At 42.3% G+C, this 26701-nt stretch overlaps 1 protein-coding gene across 1 annotated transcript in view; it reads left to right on the forward strand.

The window, feature by feature from the left end:
- Positions 1–5824: 5824 nt before the first annotated feature.
- The window catches only part of atp1a3a (ATPase Na+/K+ transporting subunit alpha 3a), a 57270-nt gene continuing 36393 nt past the window's right edge, over positions 5825–26701 (forward strand). The window contains exon 1 of the mRNA XM_068333878.1: positions 5825–6175. Within this exon, the coding sequence (XP_068189979.1) occupies positions 6170–6175 (6 nt within the window). The 5' untranslated portion in view covers positions 5825–6169. The remainder of the gene's footprint in view (positions 6176–26701) is intronic.

Raw genomic sequence — 26701 nt, forward strand, 5'->3', positions numbered from 1 at the left:
AGGGAGATAAGGAGTGGTCCTGGACGTCACAGGCTGGATTCACACTAACAGACCTTTTCCAACTCCTACAGCTCCATTGACAGCCAAAGGTGCTGAAGGCCCACCAGGCCTGAGACAGGTGGACAGGTCCCTTCCAAGTGACTGAGCGAGCAGGAACTGCAGTCCGTTTGCTGGGAAAGGGGGACACGTGTTGCCACACTTCATCTACCAGACCAGCCAGGGCTGTCCAAGGATCTGCTCTCCCTCCAGCGGCTGGTGAAGGTGCCACTCCAGACCCTGATCTGGAAACAAAGGTTGCAGCTCTTGCAACCCCAGAGAGTTCCTCGGCTGAGGAACCAACAAAGGCAACGGCCTCAACTGAGGACATTGTGTGTTGAGTCGTTGAGGATGTCGGTTGTTTTGGTGTGAGAGGAAAAGATCCAGACAACTCATCCCAGAGGAAAAGATGAGTGAGGCGTCCCTCTACAACGCGCACAGCGGCGGTGGGAACTCCTGCCAGAACTCACCCACCGGTGTGAGGGGAAGTCTGACTACAAAGGGGGGTGGATGTATAGATTCCACTCGTCTCAATGTCAGTGAAGCATGGAGATCCTCACACCATTAGGGGTTGGGCCCTGGGGGAATGTCCTTATTGCCATGCAGCCAAGTACGGGACGAGAACACTGTGAAGGACTGATAACTTTGTGTCACCAAGAAGTTTTTCAGTGATAATTCATAAACTCACTACTACATATTGTTCAGTTTTTCAGTAATCTTTGTTTTTCAGTAATCAGAATGTCATAATTCATATTAGAAGTGTGTTTACTTGATTGATCTGTAGTTTAAAACCTTTTAAAAATCTTTTTTTAATAATGAAATAAAATGAATCATGAATTATTTTGAAATTTGGCAATGATACATCTATAGATGAAAGGGTCATGTTCAAATGTTTGGAGGCTACTAAGTTTGGATTGTCTTCTCTGCAGGCTAAGAAAGCGATCGCTCAGTGAGGGTCACAGAGGAATTTTTTCCCCAAGGGGTTTTCGCCTCCGTCTGCTGTGAAGAATAGTGAGACAGTAGTCATAGATCTGCGCCATCTTTGTTAAAAATTGGATTGTTGCATTTTATTAAAATTCAAAGTTTTGGTCCGTGGCTTAAAAGCCATGGATGGGGGGTATGTGGTGGAAAGTTTTTAATACAAGAAAATAATATAATAATATAATAAAATAATATCATTTCTTGACCCAAAAATCTAGAGTGTGTGTGTCAGATCTTTCAGCACTTGGCAGAAACAGCCCCAGGAAGTCTCGAGGTCATGAAAGATTCTGCAAGAATCTAATCTGTTTTTAGAAGTGTTTGCGTAAATGTCAGTATCTGGTAATAATTTTGTATGCACTAAATGTCCGCGTGACTGATTACGTTATGTCATCAGCCATGTGAAACTGTCGACTAGATGTCTCTGCTAACTTCTTGAGGTCATGATGTACCTACTGAAACTGGGGGAAAGATTAGTGGAGAGCAAAGGGAATGAAGTTAAACAACTGATTCGCACCTCCCATAGTTACGCCTTTAGAGTATAAAAAGAGATGTGATCCATGTTTTAGTTTGCACTTGAAGTTTTTCCTGTACCCAGAGTACTCTGCAACAACACACCGGAGGACTTTTTCATCGTCACCAGAGCTCTCATCATGCTTAGATACGTATTTGTTGAACCTGTCTGTCAATATCATCGATGATATTATTGGACTCATACTCAGCCTATTCATGATATTATTGTACTGCTACTCAACCTATACATGATTTGAATTGACAAATATCTTGTATTTTACACTGTCTCCTGTCCTTAAGAAAAACAAAACCCCCACCACATGAGTGTTTAGTGTTCTTGAAGTTTCATCTAATGAAAAATAGTAAAATGTTCTAAATATGATTGGAGTGTTTTTTTGTGTGCAAAAAATCTTCTTCTGAAGCAATTTAGTGCTTCATCTAATGTAAAATTGTAAAATGTTTGAATGTGATTAAAGTGTTTTTGCAAAAAAAAAAAAAAATCTCCTAACATAGGAGATGCCTTACCCTATATTCACGTGATTCCTTCTGCCAGATGCGCCATTATTGGTTGTCCGCCATGTTGGTTGGGCGCTTGATTGACAGGTAGTGGGTGGAGTTGGTGACACCGTGAGATTTTTTGAGGAGAGCTTATTGAAATATATAGGTGGGGAGATATATATACATGCATGCATACATACACAACACACACACACACACACACACACATACATATGAATAGTGATTAATGGGAATCACTATTCTCATGACAGTTAGATAATAGTCCATTGTGGTTGTGTTTATGAAACAACAAAACCGTGTACCAACATTTCTCTATACCTAACAATATACAACTTCACCAACGTTTTAAAAACATGTAAGAATTTTCATTCTTAAATTGGTTAAGAATAATCAAAATGAAATCAGAATGACTTGAAGGTATGTAGCATCAATGTAAGCATTTTGCAGGTTGAAATAAAGAGTACGTATAACTTTATAACTTATTTATAACTTTATTTACCTTTATTAAAGTGGATAAATAATAAAAATATTTGATATTTATCTAGATGCTGTGATGCATCCTCTTTATTAATAACCTTTATATGCAAGATTCTAGAAAATAGTTGCAGAAAGATTAAAGATTTTATAATATTATTCTTATTGTATATTGTCCTTTGTAATGTTTTCGATAATAAGGAAACAATGGGCCTCAACCTTATATTATGCATTGTATTTATTTCTAACCAAGCCTTATACCGGGCGGCACGGTGGTGCAGTGAGTAGCGCTGTTGCCGCACAACAGGGCGGGTTCGGATTCGAGTCCCGCTCTGTGCGTAGTTTGCATGTTCTCTCCATGTCTGTGTGGGCTCTCTCCAGCTTCCTCCCACCTCCAAAAACATATGCTTCAGGTTAATTGGCTGATCCCAAATTTCCCGTAGGGGTGAATGTGTGTATGTGGTTGTCCATCTTTGTGTGTGGCTCCGCGGTGCACTGGCGTCGTGCCCGGAGTGTCCCCCGCATCACGCCCTATGCCAGCTGGGACAGTCTCCAGCTCCCTGTGACCCGCTGCAGCGGACGAGGCGGTAGAAAATGAATGAATGAATGAATGAATGAAGCCTCATACCAGTAAAGTTAAGGTGTTTAACACTTGGGCGGCAGTGGCTCAGTGGTAAAGCGGGCGGTAGAGCGGGTCGTCCTATGATTTAAGATCGGCGGTTCGATTCCCGCTCACGCCCCCCCAAAAATACCTGGAGGTGAGCTGACAGTGGGAGGTGTCAGCTCATCTCCGGAGCACTGCCGAGGCACCCTTGAGCAAGGTGCCGTCCCCTTTACAAATTGCTCATTTGAGGCGCACCAAGAAGGAGCTGCCTGCCACTCTACCTCCCCTGCATGCCTACAGGCCCCTTTGTGTGTGTGTGTGATACAGGGGCCTATACTCACAAATATGTATGCATGCGTTTGTAATCAGTAGCTAGAGTGTGCTTTCTTAATTTCCCTTCAGGGATCAAACCAGTATATAAAATTAAAAAAAATAAATAAATAAAAACTTTTCCATGTCACACCTCTTCTGTATTACTTTTTGGAGCACCATGTGTGAGGGTCTCTACATTTTTTTCAAAATGTGCTAAAGAAAAATGAGAAATGACAAAGCATTGCAGAAACCAGACCACATTTCATATATACAGTATAACCTGAGGGAAATATCAATCCCATTTGGATACACCAGCTGCCTCAAAGCAGAGATAGACACACATACGAACACAGACACACAGACACAGACACGCACACACACACGCACACTCATGCACACACAGGCACACACACACACACACACACACACACACACACACACACACACACACACACACACACACACACACACACACACACACACAACAGGTGCATACACATAAATGTATTCATGCATGTGAAGCCGGGATAAGTAACACACAGACTTCAAATGCAATTTTTTGTGGGTCTTTATTGTGTTCCCCAAATCAAGATATAATATTGGAAATAATTATAAATGAAATTTAAGGTGTTGAATAAATTTGTCAATTTACCAAAAGAAAATATGTAGAAAAATACGTATGAAAATACGACAGTGGCACCTCTGGCTACAGAGAAAATAGACAACATTCATATCAATGCCCTGTATAATTACAACACAGTATTTTAGTCTGTAAACAAAACAAATCATGTCCATATTATAGTTAGCAAAAGAAATACAGAGCATGAATCCCGAACTTGTCTTCAGTCTCTTACCTAGCTTAAACACACTGAGCTCCGGTAACACACATGCTAATGTGATCCACCAGCATCAGCAATCCTAAACTTGGCATCTGTACACAAAACATGGTTCTATGACAACATCGTACAACCTTACAATAACGGATGTGTATTTTGTGCAAACTTATCGTTAAACAACCTGTTAACGTCCAGAAATCGTCTCAAGGTCGGCACCGGTAACTCAACTCTGTGAAACAAACCCGCACGATACCGTTTACTTCCGGTATTTTCCCCGAAAGCGCGCGTCTCCCAGAGACCGTCACTCTGCCCCCTGCTGTCCAAAGTTAATTCTTACTGCAGGACTACTACAACTGAGAATATATTAATTACAGTGGTTTTTATTCCCTGAGTATCTTTAAATAGTTTTACCACCTGGTTACACATGTATACAAGCTTTTTCACATTCACATGGAGGAACATTCGCATAACATACAATACATCTGTCCATGCATGCAGTGACCAACTTCATTTACACTCATACATGACCACTTAGTCATTTCCCCTTTTTGTCTTGTAACAAAAGTCTGGTCTCCTGACTGTTAGCAGTTGGATCATCCCAGTCTGGAAGAACGCTTGTTTGTGTTCATGTGGCAGCTTCACATGATTCATAACCTCCTGCTCCAATTGAAGTCTCTAAAGGCAGCAGGATAATAATTTATCTTGTGTAGCAGGTGGTGCACACAGAAATTAAACTTGTGAAGCTTAATCTTTTCTCAGACCCACTACGAATATCACATAGTTTCCATATGTATCCTGTTTTTGGTTTATGCTGCTTGTACAGCTTTCCTCTGCATAAGTCATCTGTAGTCGGGTAATAAATGCACATAAGCTTCACTTCTTGTCGTTTCTTTTGTTTGTTTTTTATTTCCCTCCTTCTTCAGCCCTGCTCTCATCTATTCTTCTCTAAAGTCTTTGTTAGATCTCAAACTGCCTCATGATTTTTGTAGTGTTGTATGCTTGTACTGCACATTTCTGACAGACACCGTCGTATAAATCCAGGTTACATCGTGCAATTATCACTTAAAGATACAGATGTTCCTATATTCAAATCATTTTTCTGTTACCAGCTGCCACAATTATTATATTTTCTCTGACTGCTATGATCTCCAAAAACCTTTTGTGATAAAAAAAAATTGTACAGATTCATATGATATATCTGTACTGTAGAGACAAAGGTAGGGTGGCAACACCTATATACATTACTTAGAGTATAACTTCCATTTATTTTCGTTACATCATTTGCTCTTCAGGTCACTGCTTCAATTTGTATATTGTTTTAAGATTATCAACAACAGTTTCCTCTAGGAACTCATTTTTTGGTACATACTGTGGGATGGAACGTAGAAATCAATATCCAGTCCGGTTTTGTTTAATATGCGGAGAGACAACTATGAAAACGTGAGTGCTCTGGCAAGCCTGGGCACCGCTGCGGAGGGAGACGGCATCCGAAGAAGGAGCCTGCTGTCCGGATCTACTTTCCACCGGCATCATTTGCGTCCGACAGAGACTAGTTGGTGAGGAATCACCACCGATTACGTATTATTTTTGCATTTTATGTAGTGAAGCTAGACTGTTGGATTTTCACAGAGGAGATGCCGCTTCAGTAAAGTCTTAGCTTTGAAAATTTCCTTCATACTTCGTCGTCTATACCAAAAGCGATATATTAAAATGTAATGTTAGCTAGTTATTTTCGTCAGGATTGTTAAAGCTATAGCTATCAAGTGAGGGAAGACATTTTTCTTTTTCTTTTTTCAAACTGCCTTCTGGTGGGTGTCTTTGCTTTAAAGTCAGACATTCTGATTGATTCGAGTTTGAGAGAAATTCAGCTTCTGAAGAGACCACTCACTGCGCCAAAATGGGGGTAAGAGCTGCGTTATATCTTTTAATTGACCTCGCTAATATACTGTAAAATATTTGTTCTGGTTAAGCTAGTCGTTCAGTTGGTATTTGTTTTCTGGCAGTCTGTAAGCTTGTCTGTGAAAGAAAAGGCCAGGAGCAACAAGAATAGTGCTGAATAAAATTGTTAAAATTATACTGTGGGATATTCCATATATGACTGATCTAAACAAGCCCCTACAGGTGATAAAACTCTTTAAATGCTGCATGAATTATCTACTATAAAGGGATTGTAGCTAATTGCTCGATGCAAGTCAATAAGTTACATAAAGTATCGGTTATGAGCATGAATGAGCACATCAAATCAGTGTGGTTCAAATTACTCTGATTGATTGATCTCATGGGGTATTTAAATGGATGTTTGTCTGTGTCGTTTTCTGTTTAATATGCGACAAATTCGTTAATCCGTCGAGTTGGACTACGACAGAACCGGAGCAGGGTGGTTCTGCGTTACTATAAATATATCCAGTATCTAAGACCTGTTCCCTTCTTAAAGCTTTCAACGCAAGAACTAATATATTACTGCTCCTGTCATCACTTTTAGAGAAAATATATGTATAAGAATAAGAATTGGGGGATTGTAACGCAAGAATAATGTAACGAGTAACAGAACAAAATGTGAGAACGGGCCCAGTATGCCGAACTCCGCCATTTCTAATAACTAGTGGGTTGATGGATTTATGACTCAGTAGCCACAGAATGACTGACAGATGTTCTGTGTCAGTTCCTCAAAACGAAATACCGTTACCCGAACACCGGGTGTTGGAGCCGCTGCAGACGGATGAGGATATATTCGCAGCTCCTCACTGAACAACTGGCCAGACTGCGTGTATTGACACGGGAATATCCAGTCAGCAAAGAAAGCGTTTTTAAATGACATAAAGAGGTGGAGAAACGGACTTGTGAAAATGTAACCTGCTGGTGAAAAAATCTACAGACTTGTCTGCAAAATATGTTGTCATCCCTTCAAATCTGACTGAAAGAACTCTTAAAAATCAAATATTCTATGCCATAAAGACAGATGCAAATTCATATTATTATTTGGAATGTAAGGAAATCAGGTCCTTAGAATGGGGGCGGGGACACCATGAAGTACAGTTTTCTCTTTTCTTTTTTTTGTACTATTTGGGCCATTTTTATTCAAACATTACATAATGCAGTGGAGTATTGTGTTACTGTCAGCAACAGTGCTGGGCTTGGTAAGGGTGTAAAGGCAGCTTAGGTTTGAGTGTGAAATTGACTCACACAAGTGCGTCAAAATGGTTTCAGTCTTGGTCTGCCTTCCTCATCTTAAACCCAGCTGCCCTGCAAAAAGTCAGTGGTCTGCCAGCTCATGGAGGACATCCTAAGTTCTAGTGAACTTAGGCTCCCTGACGCTGTCATATAAATGATTTTTACTGTAGATAACTCGCTCAATTTAGCTCCACAGCACAATGTGTTGGATGTTCTATGGACAAGATGGACAACAGTTTCTCCTCTGCTTCACATCTGGGTTTGGTAGTGTAAATGAAAGATCATTTTGACTGAGTTACATGGGGTGCACTGATGTCCACTAGATTGCTGGAGGGGAATCCATGTATGTGTCTGACTAAGGCACCAAAGAAATGAGTGGTGTGTGTGTGTGTGTGTGTGTGTGTGTGTGTGTGTGTGTGTGTGAGTGCGTGCGTGCGTGCGTGCGTGCGTGCATGTGTGTGTGTGTGAAGGGGGGGGGGGGGTGAATGGCAGTGGAGGTTGGGAGACCAGAGGGAGTTTCGGTTGACAAGGCAACTGGGGCTATTTGAGCTGTGCAATCGATTGTTAGGGACTTTTTATGCAGGAGGGAATGATCGGGATGTTGGATGAGAGGATGGAAGAGCAGAAGTGAAGGTCATCCACTCAAACCATTACAGAAATGTACTGTCTTGTTGAAAACCACCAATATCCAGTGAATATACCTGTATACAGTATGTAGAGAGATGTTTATGTGGTGAGTCACCTTGATGACAGAAATATGCAGGAATGCGGAGGTGAGGCTGCCCAAACGCAGTGATGACACTGAAGAAGTAAAAATATTGAGACTTGAAGAGGAAAATAGAAAGATGACCATTGAGATACAAAAATGAATACGTCTGTTGATATCCCACAATTCACATGGTTCAACGGCTCCTACAGGAGAACAAATCTCTTTAGAGGATGTGTACATATTTGTGGACATGATTTTGTGTGTCTGGGCTTGCGCTAGCCATTCGCCACTTCACCATAGGTGAAGTAAATTCCAGATAGGCTACAAGGTTTTTAGACTGTGTAGCCACAGTGGCGTTCTTATTTTTACGGAAAAAAGGCTAAAACTTTCAACTTTTTTCACTCGCTAGCGGTGCTCGCTATTTCCGCTAGGCTATTTCTGCTACCGAGCGGCGCTAGTGCCGCTATTTCCGCTATCGAGCGGCGCTAGTGCCGCTATTTCCTTTAGCGAGCGGCGCTAGCGAAACTAGCGCCGCCATATCGGCATGCCGATGGAATTTAGCCGAAGCATGCCAACGGAAATAGCCGAAGTGACCTGAACGCTCCCGACCATTAAATATGCATTCGGGTCATGACCTCCTCTTGTCCAATGAAGAACAAAAATATTGTTATTTTACGAATTGGTGTAAGCCAAGGCGAGGATGATCTATCAAAAGAATCAGAATCAGAAATCAGAATCAGAAAAGGTTTTATTGCCAAGTACAGTAAAAATTACTGTCGAGGAACTTGACGCGGTGTCGGTGCATTGAAAGGCGGAAGAGAATAGTAGTGAGTGAGGAATAGGAATAGGAATACAAAAACTATTTACAATTCACATTACGGTGAGTTTAGATACTGTATAAGGATGGTGATTGCAGGCGAGGAAAATAACTCCAAACAGTAAACTGTGTTTACTATTCCAGTGTTTTATAGTAGAGTTTGTGTTAAAGTCCTCATTAATAAACAAATGGTGAATGCTGAGAGGGGGTAGGAGTGGTGACAGACTGATCAGAAGGTAAATGAAAGATATTATCAATACTTGTTTGTAGTCTTAGACTTTTATTCCCTCTGACCAGCAGGAATAACCAGCAATGCATGTAAATGTGTATTCACCTCGCTTGCTATTTTACATGCCTTTTTAAATTGAAATGAAAAATCATGTTATTAAATTAAAAATAAATAAAATAAACTATGGCATACCACTGGTGTTCGTGGTGGTCAAAGTTAAAATGTGTTCTAGTCTAAGTAAAACTTACAAGTAAACATTGAGTAATATTTTGTATGACTGTATCTTCACATAGTGAATGGAAGTTTTCAATTGTTGAATCCCACATTTATACCTGCAACAAGTAGGACAGAAATAAAGATAGTTCAGCTTGAACTGCTGACTTTAGTGTATTTTTGTAGGTGAACTGAACAGAAGATATTGCCCTCAGAATGCTGGAAAATAACCTAATTTTCTAAAAAAATTAGAGGGGGTTCCTCATGTTTATTTGCTTGCATGTCTCCAGGTGGTCTTCTCCACCCTTTTTTCAGGTCTGTCTTAACCTACAAAGAGAAACAAGATACTACTTTTATTTAATTATTATCAACCAAATGCTAAGTTATTTAGAGTTGGCAACATAAAGATCACTCAAGTTACCTTAAAATGTGTTAAAAAAATACTGGATGATTTAGAAATTCTAACTTAATTTGTTTGGAGCTTGCCTTTTGCCTGTTATATACAGTAGTTGTCTGAAGTGAAGCGTAAATGTAATGCTTAATGCGACATCACACATAATGTATTAGTGAAGCAACTTTGCCAATTCCATCTTTTGTTATCCAGTGATATAGGATTTTAAAATTCTTATGCAATGAATACAATAATAATTAACTAGTTATTGTGGTACAATTTTTGCACCACACAAAATGTATGTGGAATAGAAGTACCATTGATTATTATCTCTGGATAATAATCTGTATTCAAGAGTCTCCTGTTGTTGTGCATTCAGCATCATGACATTCCTGAAAAGACGACAAATCAACTGATTCCTTTCCAGATGCCTTGTCATACAACCTTCAACTTTAATGTCTTTTCTGAGACTTAATACTGTACATGAATCCATGTTGATAAAATAGACATACAGTATAATGTCTCCTCTGATTATTTGTCCTTTTTCCTTTGGAAAGAAACAGTTCTTATTATTGACATGGTTATTGGCAGTTTTATGGTAACCTAAGTGGCTGTCATCCAATAAGAAGCTGTATTCGTGAGGTCAGAGCTAACACAAAGGCAGAAAACCATCTTCTATTAATTAATCTAGCAATCAGCAATTAGAAAGCATTTATCTATAACTTCAATTTGCAAGATTTCACTGAAATTTTTTTATGAATAATTGGCGGCCAATAGATACGACCATCACCGGTTCCGGAATGTCCAGTTACCTCATTTTCCGCACTATAAGGCGCACCTAAAAGCCCAAGATTTTCTCATAAACCCGTAGTGCGCTTTATAATCCGGTGCGTCTGATATATGGATTAATCATCATCTTCAGATTAACACCGCTGTATCCGCCGCTGCGGGTCACGGGGAGCCGGAGCCTATCTCGGCGGCATAGGGCGTGAGGCGGGGGACACTCTGGGCACGATGCCAGTGCACCGCGGAGCCACACACAAAGACATACAACCATGCACACACACACACTCATTCCTACGGGCAATTTGGAACGGCCAATCAACCTAAAGCACATGCTTTTGGAGGTGGGAGGAAGCCGGAGAACCCGGAGAGAACCCATGCAGACACGGGGAGAGCATGGGAACTCCGCACAGAGCGGGACTCGAACCCGGGTCCGCTGTGTTGTGAGGCGGCAGCGCTAACCACTGTGCCACCTTGCCGCCCTATATGTATTAATATTCATATTAATATTGGTTAAATACATGATCGCTGAAAAAAAGCCGGCAGTCTGGGCGCCAGTCATGCCGCACTCCGCCACCAGAGGAGCCCCCTCACAAGGCACTCGGGCCTATGCCCCCTAACAACGGTAGTCAAAGGGCGTCATCGAAGTCCCAGCTCTGACTGAGCTGCTCTCAGACGGTAGAACAGACTGTAGGAGCACCGGTGGTTATGTAGCAAAACATAAGGAACTTTCAACAATTCTATTAATAAAGTTTGACTGACTGACTGATCTCAGTATTTCCTAACTATTTGGCGTCGGAAATAACCCACTTTCAACTTAATTGGTCTTAAAAATGCCATTGTGCTGTCATCTGGAATCTACTGACGGTCCATTCTATTAGTCTGTGGAAACACGGAGAAACTGGCATAAAGGTGAATGAAAGACCCTCAAAGCTGAACTTCCAGCCTTTTCTGTAAATTCAAGAGCAGTACTGCTAGACAAAGGTGCCAACGGGTGTGCTGCAATTTATTTACAAATGTAGTTGATAGCTCTGGGCGGGCGGCGAAGGGGCGCATTCAGGCTTGTGTATTCTGTCTGCAGCGCACATGCTGTGAGATTCACGGCAGTGAGACACCGACGTTAAAGTCAGTTCTAGGAGTAAAACAGTGTCATATTTGCTAGTAAATTAGCAGCCTGACATTAAAAACTAGTTAAACAATTGTTTAGGTCACACAGCAGCAAACAGCTGTACCTCACCTCCGACTGGACTACCGATCGATCAAAACAATATTTAATTAATAAACGAAGACGAACGTCGTACCTTAAATATCTGCTTCGAACTTCAGATCAGGAAATAATCTGCTCTGTTCGCACTGACTGCACTCGTAATGAATTTAACCAGTTTTTAATGTCAGGTTTTTTAATATGCGGGTTGACTTCTTTCTAAGATGGCAAAGTGATCAAGTGACCAGGTTTCCTTGATGACGGTCAGAATGGCTAATTGACATAACAATAGGGGCCAGTCAAAGGTAGTCAGGAAGTCATGAATGCAATCATGACTGCCTGAGCAGTGCGGCTCCATCTAGTGGATGGATTGCGCAACTACAGCCGCTGCAATTTATCAAATAAATTTTATTTATTTTTTATTGTGTGCGCCTTATAATCCGGTGCACCTTATATATGAAATAAATTATAAAACAAAAAAAATATTGAGGGTGCACCTTATAGTCCAGTGCGCCTTATAGTACGGAAAATACTGTACTCACTTTTACTAGTCAGTCTTTTTTAATGCATGGTATGTGAAAAGGTTTCATGTAAGCAATATATTAGGCTTTAATTTGAAAATTGGGTTGCACGGTTTGACAGTGAGCCCTGCTGTTTCCTTACAGCAAGAAGGTTCTGGGTTTGATTTCTCTCTGAGTGTAGTTTTTATGTTCTCCCCATGTCTGTGTGGATTCTCTCTGGATTCTCCGGCTTTCTTTCACCTCCAGAAACATGGAGTTTAGTGAACTGGTCATGTTAAATTGTTCATTCGTGTGAATGTGACAGTGAATGTATGTTTAACTATGCGTTGCCCTGCAATGAGCTGTTGATTTGTTCAGGGTGTACCCCGCCTCTTGCCCTTAGCGAGCTGGGATAGTATTTCATACCACCACTCTGTCTTTTGTCCATGTTAGTTGTCTTCTCTCTGTCACTGTGTGTAGAATTGTAGATCCATACTATTGCAACTCACACATCTACGTTTACCAATGTCATTGATTATTTCTGCTTTTTATGGCATGGGCATTTTCATGAATGCAAGGTGAGGTCATCGGATTTTTGACATTTTCTGTTTGCAGGGTGACAGGTAGTTTTCCATGCCTCTTGCAACGCTATTATACATGACAAGTTCATCTTACAAGCCCAGAATCACAAATCACAGTTTGCCTCAATAGACTTTAGAGTCTGTGCAGCATTGAACTCTAAGTTCATTCCTGCTGCCTTTATCACTTTATCTCATGATAAAGTGTTTTACTTTATTTTGTGTTTTTTGTTGACCTTCGGGTCTGTTTCTGAGTGCTATCCCATCACTTACTCCTCAGAAGAACTGCTGGCCATCAGACAGTGCTTACCAGATCATTTTATTCTGCAGTTTGCATCAGATCCGAGCAGTTTTGCGAAGATCTTGATTGGCGGAGCTGCGGCCCTTAATGGGCTGCGGCCACACAGACGTCGGGGTAAGAGAGCTGGCGTGCTGGTGAGACTTCGCCAGCAGGGATTCAGGACCCCGCTGCTATCAATACATCTGGCTAATCCGCTCATTGCCCAATAAACTGGACGAGCTGCACCTCCTCTTCGGGAAAAATATGGACTTTTCACGTTCCGCTGCCCTGTGTTTCACTGAAACTTGGCTCAGTGAATTGATCCCCGACGGCGCTCTGCATCTGCCGGACTTCCAACTTCACAGAGCGGACCGCGTCAAGGAGCTGTCGGGGAAAACCAAGGGTGGTGGAATATGTTTCTACATCAACAAAGGTTGGTGTAAGGATGGCACAGTGCTCAACAGATTCTGTGGACCGGACATTGAGACATTCTGCATCAACTGCAAGCCCTTTTATTCTCCGCGGGAGTTCTCCTCTTTCATGTTCATCGGTGTTTACATTCCACCACAAGCTAATGTGGATGCTGCACTCCTGGCCTGTGGTGAAAACGGTAAAGAAATGGACCAACGAGGCAAAGCAGGAACTGAAGGAATGTTTTGACTGCACCAATTGGAGTGTTTTTGAAGCTGCCACGGACAACCTCGATGATCACACGGACACTGTGACAGCTTACATTACCTTCTGTGAGGACCTGAGTGTGCCAACTAAGACCTTCTGCACATATAGCAACAACAAGCCATGGTTCACAGCCAAGCTAAGACAACTGCGCTTGGCTAAGGAGTAGGCCTACAGATCTGGGAACAGAGCTCTGTACCGGCAGATTAGGAACACACTGATGAAGGAGATCAGAGCAGCTAAGAGGAGTTACTCTGACAAGCTGAAAGAAAACTTCAGCCAACCCCTCGTCGGTGTGGAGAGGTCTGCAGGACATCACCGGCTACAGACGCCCGTCCCCCCCCCGCAGAGGCCAACAAGAACCTGGCTGACGACCTCAACAGATTCTATTGTAGATTCGAAAAGGACTCCACACCCACCACCCCCATTCCACTACCTGCAGCCCAGATCACACCACCATTCGCATCTCCACTCCCCTCAACAAAGACTGTCTGCTCCCCACACCCTCAGCCCTCCCCACCCCCAATCCCCCTCAGGCCCTGATGGTGTCTCCCCCTCCTGCCTCAAGGTCTGTGCTGATCAGCTGGCTCCAGTCTTCACACAGATCTTCAACAGATCCCTCCAGCTGTGTGGGGTACCCTCCTGCTTCAAGCGCTCCACCATCATCCCAGTCCCCAAGAAACCCTCCACCACAGGACTAAATGACTTCCGGCCTGTCGCTCTGACATTCGTGGTCATGAAGTCCTTTGAACGCCTCGTGTTGAGCCACCTGAAAGACATCACAGGACCCCTGCTGGACCCCTTGCAGTTTGCCTATCGGGCAAACAGGTCAGTGGATGATGCAGTCAACATGGGACTGCATTTCATCCTGGATCATCTCGACAACCCATGGGCATACGCATGGATCCAAAAGCTCCAAAAGCTGTACTCCTCAAGAGTTAAGAGTCAGGCAGGGAAGATCATCTCAGACCCAACACACCCTGGACACCGACAATTTAAAAGTCTACCCTCTGGGAGGCGCTACAGAGCCCTCCTCTCAAAAACCACCAGACTAAAGAACAGTTTTTACCCCAAGCCATAAGACACTTAAACTGCAATTGTTAATTATTTGTCTCCAGTCCTTGCAACCTGTTTACATATGCACTCAGCACTTGTACATTGTGTGCCCCCCCCACCTACTGCGTTCTGCGTCTTGTGTTTTGTATTTAGTTATTTATAGTATTTAAAGTATTTAGCATAGTTAAATTTAATGTATGAATGTACAGTTTGAGACAACCCCCGGCCGAAAACAAATTCCTTGTCTGTTTTTCAACAAACGATGGCAAATAAAACTGATTCCGATTCTGATGTAGCAGCTCGAACATGAGTGGGAAACCTTTTTCACTGGTGGATCACACAGAGTTCTAAAATTTGACAGGTGGGCTAGCTGAGGAGCAGATGGATGGAGTGTGTATTCGTACTAACGTAAATGACGTGTAAAACCATTATATAAAAGGTTTTGGATTTTAACAGGCAGAAAAGTGTACTTACACAAGGACTATTGTGAAAACAATTTTGCGTCCGCATTTATTTCATAACAGTAAATTTACTTACGTTCAATTTCAGAGGGAACAATGCTGCTGCTCTCCCATTTTTGCCAGTGCGTCGAAGTCAAGTTTGGCGGCATAACTAAAAAACCTAACAGGTCGTACATGGCCTAAGGCCCGTAGTTTGCCCATGTCTGAGCTATAATCACAGGAGAATTTCTAAATTTTTTTTCCAAAAAACAGCCAAAATACTAAAGGACCTTTCCCGTAGTTAAATGATTTTTGTCATTGCACAGAAACTGTCAAATTGAGACCTAGAGGAGGACAGATAGAATTCAGACTGGCAGATAAACATTGTGACATGAGAAACAACGGACAGAGGCTGCCAATTTTATCAGTGCAATTTGTCCCATCATGTTATCATTGAATTCAGTTCACAATCAGTGTACCCATTTCAAGATGTTTTTATTTTTTTTTATATACTGATTATAATCCCCGCATGGGATAGTTAGTTCAAATCATGCATATGTACAGTATGTGTGTACAGGCCCTGAACACACATACACACACACATGGGGCCTGTACACATGCAGAGGAGGTATAGTGGCGGGCAGCTCCTTTGTGGTACACCCCAAATCAGCAACTTGTAAGGGTGACGGCGCCTTGCTCAAGGGCGCCTCACTCAAGGGCGCCTCACTCAAGAGCGCCTCGCTCAAGGGTGCCTTGGCAGTGCTCTGGAAGGGAGCTGAAATCTCCCACTGTCAGCTCACTTCTGGGTATTCTTTTGAGATGGAGCAGGAATCGAACCGCCGATCTTTGAAACATTGGACGACCCACTCTACCACGCGCTCTACCAATGAGCCACTGCCACCCCCAAGATAACATAAATGTCACCAATCAAGTTAGTGTTTATTAAAAAAGTTGCTCAAAAGTTAATAAAGAATGATAATTATGGCCTTATATGATGTCAGGTAACTTGCAAATCATCATGACTGGTGGCTGGTGTTGTGGTCCCTAAATCAACAAGTTTTTCTCATAAAATAAAAGGATGCTGCCTCCAGCTGACTAACTTTAAATTCTGAGAACTGAGAACCCAGTGTTCTGAGCACATTGAACAGGAGATGAGATCCATTTTGTAATGAGATCACACAGATCACAACCATCTTTTGGTTTGATATGGTGCAGATAGGAATCTTTTGAAACAAAGATGAAAATGACTGTTTCTAGTTTTCAGAATAAGTCTAGCTGCAACATTTGGAACTTCAGGAACAGTTTACAATTTAAAATAAGGCACTCCATTAAAGCAGAGTGTAAAATAGTTATGGGTCTGCATCAATCATGGAAAAAGATTTTTTTTCGCAAGAATTTTTGGGTGGGGGGCTTGTGCTACTCACAGATGGTAGTGAAGAGTGCCTTGTTATCATTATCATCCTAGACTGGGCAGTCAGCTGGACTCTTCAATGGCACAGGTTGTAGTCCATAAATGACACAGACTATACAGTAGTCCAGAGAAGAAACATTGCCTAGCAACACAGACGATAGCACCTGTGGGCATGTGTTAGCGTTTAGCTTTGAGATAATTCTGGATAACATGCCTCACCTCCTCCTTCTTTTCTGTCCCTCTATCCTGTGCTATACTGTAGTGATAGTATAGCCACAAAGTAATCCAACATCATGAGTCTTTTCTCTCAGTGTGTTCTGTACTGGTGAATCATTCCTTGAACCTATGTCTAAAAAGCACCCATGGTCATAGAACAGTAATACAGTAACTGCAAATAGCACCCATATCACAGACAGGAAATGCTTTGTCTTTGCATGACATCATCTGGAGTGCTGCCAAACAGGGGAGGATAGGAGGGCTAATACACTAATCAATGAAACGTTTGTCTCCATATTCTTTTATTTAGACGGTCAGGTAGAATTTGAAGTTGCTTGGAAACTTCATATCCGCCATCTATAAACCAAGAGATATAGATGATGTCACTCTCAACTGCCATTTTATATCGTGCTCTCAGTCACACTGCATTACAGGAAGTGACAAATATCGAGGAACAGTACAACAGTCGATATTTTGTTCTCTGACAACCATCCATGCTTCCACTCTTCAAATATTTTACAGGATTAAAACAGTAATTTCTCCTACTGGTGTATTATTCCATTTTATCTACAGTTGCACTGTGGATACGTGTGCTTTGTTAAAACATAGACTTATCATTGGGCAATCTGCATCATAAATGTGCTCAGACTATCTCCTCTTAATTAAAGTTTGGTACAGATGAGTACATCTGAGTAGAAGAGAGTAGAGAGACAGATGGGCAACCCAGAGGGGGGGAGAATGTAAACAAAGTGGGAGGGTGAGGGGAGGGACAGATGATGGAGAACACCACTGTGTGTGTGTGTGTGCGTGTGTGTGTGTGTGTGTGTGTGTGTGTGTGTGTGTGTGTGTGTGTGTATGTGAGATGTGAGTTAACTCTGTCAGTCAGTATTTTCTAGGTCAGTCAGTCCACTGATCTGTGTGCTAATCCATTTTTTCATGTGTGTAGTTGCAATGATCCATTTTGGCACTGCCATAGCGTCTGTGTTCCCCCAGTGGCAGCAAACACTGTTGGGATCTTCTATTCAAAATTTTTTTGCAAAAACTCTCCAGGGACCCAATTTAATTTTGAATTGGTGCCTAACCACAATATATTTTTTCCACAATTACAACTAAAGCAGTCTCAACGCACTATGTGTACAATTCAGATTAACTTTGAGGCTCTCAGATTTTAGATAATTTATTCTGTGTCTTTGTGACTTATGCTATTAATTTGTTATCTTCTTCTAAACATCCACAGTTCACCCCCACTCATCCACTCCAGGGCATGGCTAAGATAAGTCTATCGTCATCTCTAATGGCTAAACAACTGATATTATCACCGCCCGTCCACTGTAAAATTAAGCAGATACTATTCTGCATGTTTAAGTTGATATCAGGTTTATTATCTATTAACGTTCAGACTAATATTGTCAAAATGTTCCTGTTTGATGTGTGATGTTTGACATTTGATTCTAGCAGATTAGGAACTGATGTGGTCAGGCTTTCTTAGGCTATTGGTGCCCTGGACAGCTGGATTGGGAATAGGAGCTAATAAAGCAGACGGCAGACTTGTACACAATCTGTTCCATAGTGCAGTGCTGAACATCTGGATGCTGCTAAAAACTCCTCAGGTTTCACAGTCTAAAACTAAACAGAAGACAGGCTTTATACGTATTTAAGAAAAGGCGATGATATATGCAAGAAAATAGTTTCTTTGTTAATTACATTCAATGACACTGAGGATATGTAAGTGTACTGCATATTTTATGTCATGATTTATGGATTTCTTTGCCTAGTTAAGAGACATAAACACCCCTCCAGAAATATTGGAAACATTCGTCTTCTATTTTGGTTTAGTCATGTCCTTCAAACTAAGAAAAATTGTTCAGGGAATATATTTCCATTTTTATAAATTCAATGTATTAATTTCACCCCTATTTCTTTCAAATATGCATGCATAAATATTACATGTGCCACACATAGAATTTGGAACCAACGAAATTGTCATTTTCACAACTCCAAGTGAGCTACATGTGTAGGAAACTACTGACAAAGCTATCAAAATCAACATTATTAATATTATTAGAAAATTGCTTGGGAAACCAGGTGTACTTGTAAACTTAAAACAGCATGAGTAGGCCTTCATGAACCCAGTAGCACCACAATTAGTCTCATCATAATAATCCTAATGATGATCATGTGTTATACTCCCTGTATATACTCAGATGGCCCACCCACCTAATGTGCCTGTTTTTGTGGTAGGAGCAGGGGGCTAGACGCAGCTCTAACTATATTGAACCATATTTGTGCATTATACAGATGGCTATTGATCATTAATTCGTTAAAAAATCAATTAGTATGCGTTATTGTCTTATCATAATAGGAGTTTTTCCATTTTCAACTTGTACCATGATAATACCAGAGGATGGCAGTAATTCACCTTGAGTACAAGCTGCTCACAAGTTTTAACAAAAGATCGGCACACAGTGACCATGAGACAAACAGAAGTATATTAGCTTAAAATGTTTCGTATGGAACTTTAAATATATGAACGAAAGTAATCTACAGCACCAACCTTGCCTCTTAATGGGAGTATTCCATAACTCTGCACAATCACAGAAGAAGAAGTTTCATCCACAGTTCAACAGTCATTGTTAGCAGTATGCGTTGTCGTGTGGACGCTGTAACCGAAACTTTATCCATCCCTGCGGCGAAAACCGCTTTGACGTTAGTGTGTGTGATCCGTGTCTACGTGTACACACAGAATGGACGGAGTTCAAACCGGCTATTTTCTGACGTATAACAGCTCCGCGTCGAAGATGCGTTGATAAACTTGCTTGACAGTTGGATATTTTTTGTCTGTTTCTTTCTTTATAAGTCATAAAGTTTATATATTTATTTATTCTTAAATTCATTCATTCATTCACGTTCCTCGGCAAAGACGCTGACGCCAGTTTAGGGTCAGACCGGGATTCGCTGCCTGCTGGTGGGAGACCTCTGTGATGGGTGTGCTTGGTTTATAATACCAATACATTTGTTTTCATATATTTGGTACGAAGTCTGATATTATTGTTTTGTCGTGGAATTTCCATGGGTTCCCACTAGTCAAGTTAGAATTAACTGCCTCCACAAAACCTTCCAAATGTTACAGCCTTGGTTGAGGTTCGCAAACCATTCTCTTGAACCTTGAAGTTGTTATAATATTCATAACACTTAAGAAGAAATTATGAAAAATACTAAATATTCCAATGAATATTACATTGCAAAATTACAATGACATAAAGCATGAAGTGAATAAAGATGAATGAGAGTCTGGATTAAAAAATAAGTGTGAGAAAGAGAGAGTGATGGAAATGGATTATTTTTGTTCAGTAGGTTAATCTGGCAATGTAGTAAACAGCAGTAATCTGATGGCCTGCTGGACGCAGCTGCCCAGGGAACTCTGTACCACCTGGCAGATGGCAACATACACACTTACAGACATGTATACACATACAACAGTCATCAGATTACCATGTACACAAAGAAAAACACAACTCAGGAAAGACGCCCATTCTTGTTGTCAGGCATAAAGAAAATGTGCTCATCTAAAATGTAAAGTGTCACAGATTTAAGAGCGGAAATGCAAGGGGAATCATTCATTTTCTGTAGGACTTAAAGCAACATAAAATGTTGGGAACTATGACAGGAAAAGGTTGTTCTATCATGGTGTGGATAGGAAAAGAAATGGAGTAGGAGTTATCTTGAAGGAGGAGTTTGTTAGGAATGTCCTGGAGGTAAAAGGAGTGTCAGATAGAGTGATCAGTCTGAAGCTAGAAATAGAAGGCATGGTGTTCAATGTTTTAGTGGGTGTGCTCCACAGATAGGATGTGAGCTGGAGGAGAAGGAGAAATTCTGGTTGGACTTTAGTGAATTGATGCAGAGCATACCTAGAAGTGAGAGAGTTGTCATTGGTGCAGACTTCAATGGGCATGTTAGTACAGGAAAAAGAGGTGATGAGGATGTGATGGGCAGGTTTGGTATCCAGGAGAGGAATGCAGAAGGACAGATGGTAGTTGACTTTGCAAAAAGGATGGAAATGGCATTAGTGAATACTTTCTTCCAGAAGAGGCAGAAACATAGGGTGACCTATAAGAGTGGAGGTAGGAGCACACAGGTAGAGTACATCTTGTGTAGACGGTGTAACCTGAAAGAGATCAGTGACTGCAAAGTAGTGGTAGGTGAGAGTGTAGCCAAACAGCATAGGATGGTGGTATGTAGTATGTTGAGGAAGATGAAGAGGGCAAAGTCAGAGCACAGGACGAAATGGTGGAAGCTAAAAAAGGAAGAGTGTTACATGACTTTTAGAAAGGAGTAAAGACAGGCTCTGGATGGTCAGGAGGTGCTTCCAGATGACTGGACAAGTACAGCTAATGTGATCAGGGAGACAGGTAGGAGAGTACTCGGTGTGTCATCTGAAAGGAAAGTAGACTTGGTGGTGGAATGAGGAGGTACATGAGTTTATACAGAGAAAGAGGTTAGCTAAGAAGTGGGGCACTGAGATGACTGAGGAGAGTAGACAGGAGTACAGGGAGATGCAGCCTAAGGTGAAAGTAGGGGTGGCAAAGGCCAAACAAGGGGCTTATGATGACTTGTATGTTAAGTTAGACAGTAAGGAGGGAGAGACTGATTTATACAGGTTGGCAAGACAGAGAAACAGAGATGGGAAGGACGTGCAGCAATTTAGGGTGATTAAGGATAGGGATGGAAGTCTATTGACAGGTGCCAGTAGTGTGACGGGAAGATGGGAAGAGTACTTTGAATAGTTGATGAACGTGGAAAATGAGAGAGAACAAAGACTAGAAGAGGTGGCTGTTGTGGACCAGGAAGTAGCAAAGATTAGTCAGGATGAAATGAGGAGGGCATTGAAGAGGATGAAGAGTGGAAAGGCAGTCAGTTCTGATGATATACCTGTGGAGGTATGGAAGTGTCTAGGAGAGGTGGTAGTAGAGTTTCTGACTGGGTTGTTCAACAGGATCTTACATAGTGAGAAGATGCCTGAGGAATGGAGGAGATGTGTGCTGGTGCCCATTTTTAAGAACACGGGAGATGTGCAGAGTTGTGACAACTACAGAGGAATAAAGCTGATGAGCCATACAATGAAGTTATGGGAAAGAGTAGTTGAAGCTAGACTAAGGGCTCATCTGTGAGCAGCAGTATGGTTTCATGCCAAAAAAGAGTACTACAGATGCAGTACAGTCAACCGTGGGTTTTCGAACATAATCCGTTCCAGAAGGCTGTTCGAAAAGCGAGTTGTTCGAGATCCGAAACTATTTTTCCCATTATAATTAATGTAAATAATTTCAATCCGTTCCAAGTCTAAAAAACAACTTTTTCTAAGTTTTTTTTAACTATTTTACACCATAAACTGCACTGTTTGCCATAAATAAAAAGGGGTAGAAATAGACACTGTGTTTTATTTTAATAAAAGATATCCTATCGAACTTTAAACACGAATGCGCTATGGAGGAAGCATCCTGGGCATTCCAGTTCGCTCAGCTCCCGAGTGAGTCGCATTCAGGTACACTTGGCTTCTTTCGGTTTGGTCGAGAGCCGAATTTTGGTCGAGTTCAGAGACGTAAAATTCTTGGATTTTCTGGTCGAACACCGATTTGGTCAAGAACAGAAGCGTTCGAAAGCCGAGGTTTGACTGTATTTGCTTTGAGGATGTTAATAGAGAAGTACAGACAAGGCCAGAGGGAGCTGCATTGTGTTTTTGTACAAAGCTTATGACATGGTGCCCAGAGAGCAACTGTGGTATTGTATGAGGAAGTCTGGAGTGGCAGAGAAGTATGTTAGAGCGGTGCAGGACATGCATGAGGGCAGTAAGACAGTGGTGAGGTGTGCTGTAGGTGTGACAGAGGAGCTCAAGGTGGAGGCGGGACTGCATCTGAGCCCCTTCTTGTTCGCTATGGTGATGGACAGGCTGACAGAAGAGGTTAGACAGGAATCTCCATGGACTAGGATGTTTGCAGATGACATAGTGATCTGCAGTGAGAGCAGGGAACAGGTGGAGGAGAAACTAGGGAGGTGGAGGTTTGTCCTGGGAAGGAGAGGAATGAAGGTTAGCCGCAGTAAGACAGAATACATGTGTGTGAATGAGAGGGACCCAAGTGGAAGAGTGAGGTTACAGGGAGAAGAGATCAAGAAGGTGGAGGATTTTAAGTACTTAGGGTCAACAGTCCAGAGCAATGGAGAGTGTGGAAAAGAGGTGAAGAAGCGTGTACAGGCAGGATGGAACGGGTGGAGAAAAGTGTCAGGTGTGATGTGTGATAGAAGAGTTTCAGCTAAAATGAAAGGAAAGGTGTACAAAACTGTGGTGAGACCAGCGATATTGTTTGGTCTAGAGACAGTGTCACTGAGATGGTTTGGTCATGTCCAGGGGAGAGATAGTGAATATACTGGTAGAAGGATGCTGAGTTTTGAACTGCCGTTGTCGCTTATGCTTGTTCTGGAGGATCCTGTCGGGTTTCTCTGGCTGTTAAAGCGCTTTGAAATGTCTGCTGATACGATTAAGCGCTATATAAATAAAGGTTGATTGATTATGCCTTTAATCATCTTAGTCCAGCATTCTGAAAGAGAGAGCCAAGCTCTTGTCACAGGTTTGGAAGGCGTTTAAACATTCTAAAGAAGTCAACTCAATTTCAATTCAACTTTCCACCAGAGGAGGGAGAGCCTAAACGTTTCAACCCTACAAATGTGGTAGAGCTATCTCATCTTCGTCCGCATTATCTGGAGTTGGGTCGCAGGGGTAGCAGCTTTAATGGGGAACCTCAAACTTCCCTTTCCTCGGCCACATCAACTAGCTCTGACTGGGGGATCCTAGGGCGTTCCTAAGCCAGTGTTAAGATATAATCCCTCCACATGGTCCTGGGTCTGCCCTGAGGTCTCTTCCCAGCTGGACGTGCCAGGACCACCTCCCTAGTGAGACGACCTGGTGGCATCTGCGCCAGCTGCCCAAACCACCTCAGCTGACTCCTTTCTACGTAAAGGAGCTGCATAGAGCGTATGTGGTAGAGCTATACAAACCAAAAATATCATGGTTACCTGCGCGGTGAACGGTTGTGTCAACAGAACAGCAAAAAGACGCTACTTTCAAATAGATTCACTAAATTCACTCAGTCCAATAGTAACAAATGGCGGTTAGCTCAATAACATAATATGGACAATCCCATTGACGGGCTAGCGCGTTAGCATTTGTAGCACGATACCTTTCCAGAAGGTATTCTAAAGCACAACAGGTCCTTTTCTTCACATCTTTTTGCTGTTCTGTTGACACAACCGTTCACCACGCAGGTAACCATGATACTTTTGGTGTTAATCGCCTCCAGAATTGTACTGTTTCTTATGGCTGCCAAGCTATGTTTTTGCCCCAGTGATGTATGACACCCACGTGACCACTGAATGCGGAAGCTGCTGCGGTGCAGATTTTAAGCTTTTTTAACCAAACAGATGATGCTACACACATAAAATTGATTTTTTTCTTCAATTTTTCATAACGATGAATAACATATACAGTATGTCACTTAAAATTAACTTTATTGTCCCTTTAAATATGCACTCGGGTCATGACCTCCTTTCGTCCAACGAAAAAATAAGGAATTGGTGTATGACAAGGCGAGGATGATCGATTGAAAGAAAATTAGAATAGAGTGTTTTATGGTAGATTTTGTGTTAAAATTTTAATTGAACAACAAATGGTGACTGCTGAGATGGGGTAAGAGTGGTGACAGACCGATCAGAAGGTAAATGAAAGATATCATCAATACTTTTAATTTGTGCTATGTCTCATATCTCACTAAGAATCCAAATTATTGAAATCACAGTGTCTAAGTCAAAATGTCTTCTAGTCCAAGTAGAACTTACAAGTAAACATTGAGTAATATTTTGTATGACTGTATCTTCACATAGTGAATGCAAGTTTTCAATTGTTGAATCTCACATTTATACCTGCATAAAGTAGGATAGAAATAAAGATAGTTAAGCTTGAACTGTTGAATTTAGTGTATTTGTGTAGGTAAACTGAACAGAAGATTTTGCCTTTAGAATGCAGCAGAATGCAGGAAAACAACCCCATTTTCTAAAAAATTTCCCAGGGGATGCCCCCCGGACCCTCCCTGTGGGGTATTGGCATGGCGTGCTCCGCCGCTGTCCTGGACACAGAATGTGGCTTTTTGTGACTTACCGTATTTGCAGCACTATAAAGCGCACCTAAAAGCCTAAAATTTTCTCATAAACCCGTAGTGCGCCTTATAATCCAGTGCATCTTATATATGGATTAATATTCATATTAATATTGGTTAAAAACATTATCTCTGAAAAAAAGCCGGCAGTCTGGTCACCAGTCATGCCACACTCCGCCACCAGAGGAGCACCCTCACAAGGCACTAGGGCCTACGCCCCCTAACAATGGTAGTCAAGGGGCATCACCGAAGTCCCGGCTCTGACTGAGCTGCTCTCAGACGGTGGAGCAGACTGTAGGAGCACCGGTGATTATGTAGCAAAACATAAGGAACTTTCAACAATTCCTTTAATAAAGTTTGACTGACTGACTGATCTCAGTATTTCCTTACTATTTGGCGTCGGAACTAACCCACTTTCAACTTAATTGGTCTTAAAAATGCCATTGTGTTGTCATCTGGAATCTAGTGACGGTCCATTCTATTAGTCTGTGGAAACACACGGAGAAACTGGCATAAAGGTGAATGAAAGACCCTCAAAGCTGAACTTCCAGCCTTTTCTGAAATTTCAAGAGCAGTCACTGCTAGACAAAGGTGCCAACGGGTGTGCTGCAATTTATTTACAAATGTAGTTGATAGCTCTGGGCGGGCGGCGAAGGGGCGCATTCAGGCTTGTGTATTCTGTCTGCAGCGACGTGCTGTGAGATTCACGGCGGTGAGACACCGACGTTAAAGTCAGTTCTAGGAGTAAAACAGTGTGATATTTGCCAGTAAATTAGCAGGTGTCACGGGGTGCGAACAGGACCCAAGTGCAGCACAAAGAGGCAAGACAGGAGTTAAGTTCAACAGTGTTTATTTTCAGGCCGGGCGGAGTGGGAGTCGAACCTGGGTCTCCCAGGCGGCAGGCAAGCAGGTAACTAATAGGCCAGCGGAGCACGCTGGAGACACGATGGATCACTCCAGAGAAAGGGAGCAGGTAGGAGACGAGGTCAAGGGACGCAAGGCTAGTCAGTTTACCGGGGCTGGAACAGGAGGCAGAGTCGTTGGACAGGCGAGGGTCAGGTTTACCGGCACAGAGATACAAGGCAGAATCCGTGGACGAAGGGCGGGTAGGTTGGCTGGGAGGCAGACGACAGGTAGAGTCCAGGGACGAAACGGGTCATGATCGGGCAGGCAATCCGGAGTAGCACGCTGGAGAGTAAGACATCGGTCGATTACAATCTGGCAGAGACTGAGTGTGAGACGTGGGTTTAAATACCGGACTGATTGCTGATGGGCTGTAGGTGTGGGTGATCAGTGGGAGGTGTGGTCAGGCTGGGAGGTGGGATAGTGGAAAGTGTGGAGCAGACTGCAGGAATGGAGTGATCATGACAGGACTCCCCCCTCAAGGGACGGCCCTTGACGTCCCAAAAACCGACCCAGGGCGGGAGGTGGGGGAAAACAGGAAGGCGGGCTAGAATTCCTGGGACCCCGAGGACTCCATGCCCCCGGGGTCAAGTGCCTCCCTCATGGATGCAGGCCTGTCCCCCTTGGACTTCTCTTGACGAGGCCACGCATG

This window comes from Antennarius striatus, chromosome 14 (genome assembly GCF_040054535.1).
Source record: "Antennarius striatus isolate MH-2024 chromosome 14, ASM4005453v1, whole genome shotgun sequence".
Classification (NCBI taxonomy): Eukaryota; Metazoa; Chordata; class Actinopteri; order Lophiiformes; family Antennariidae; genus Antennarius; species Antennarius striatus.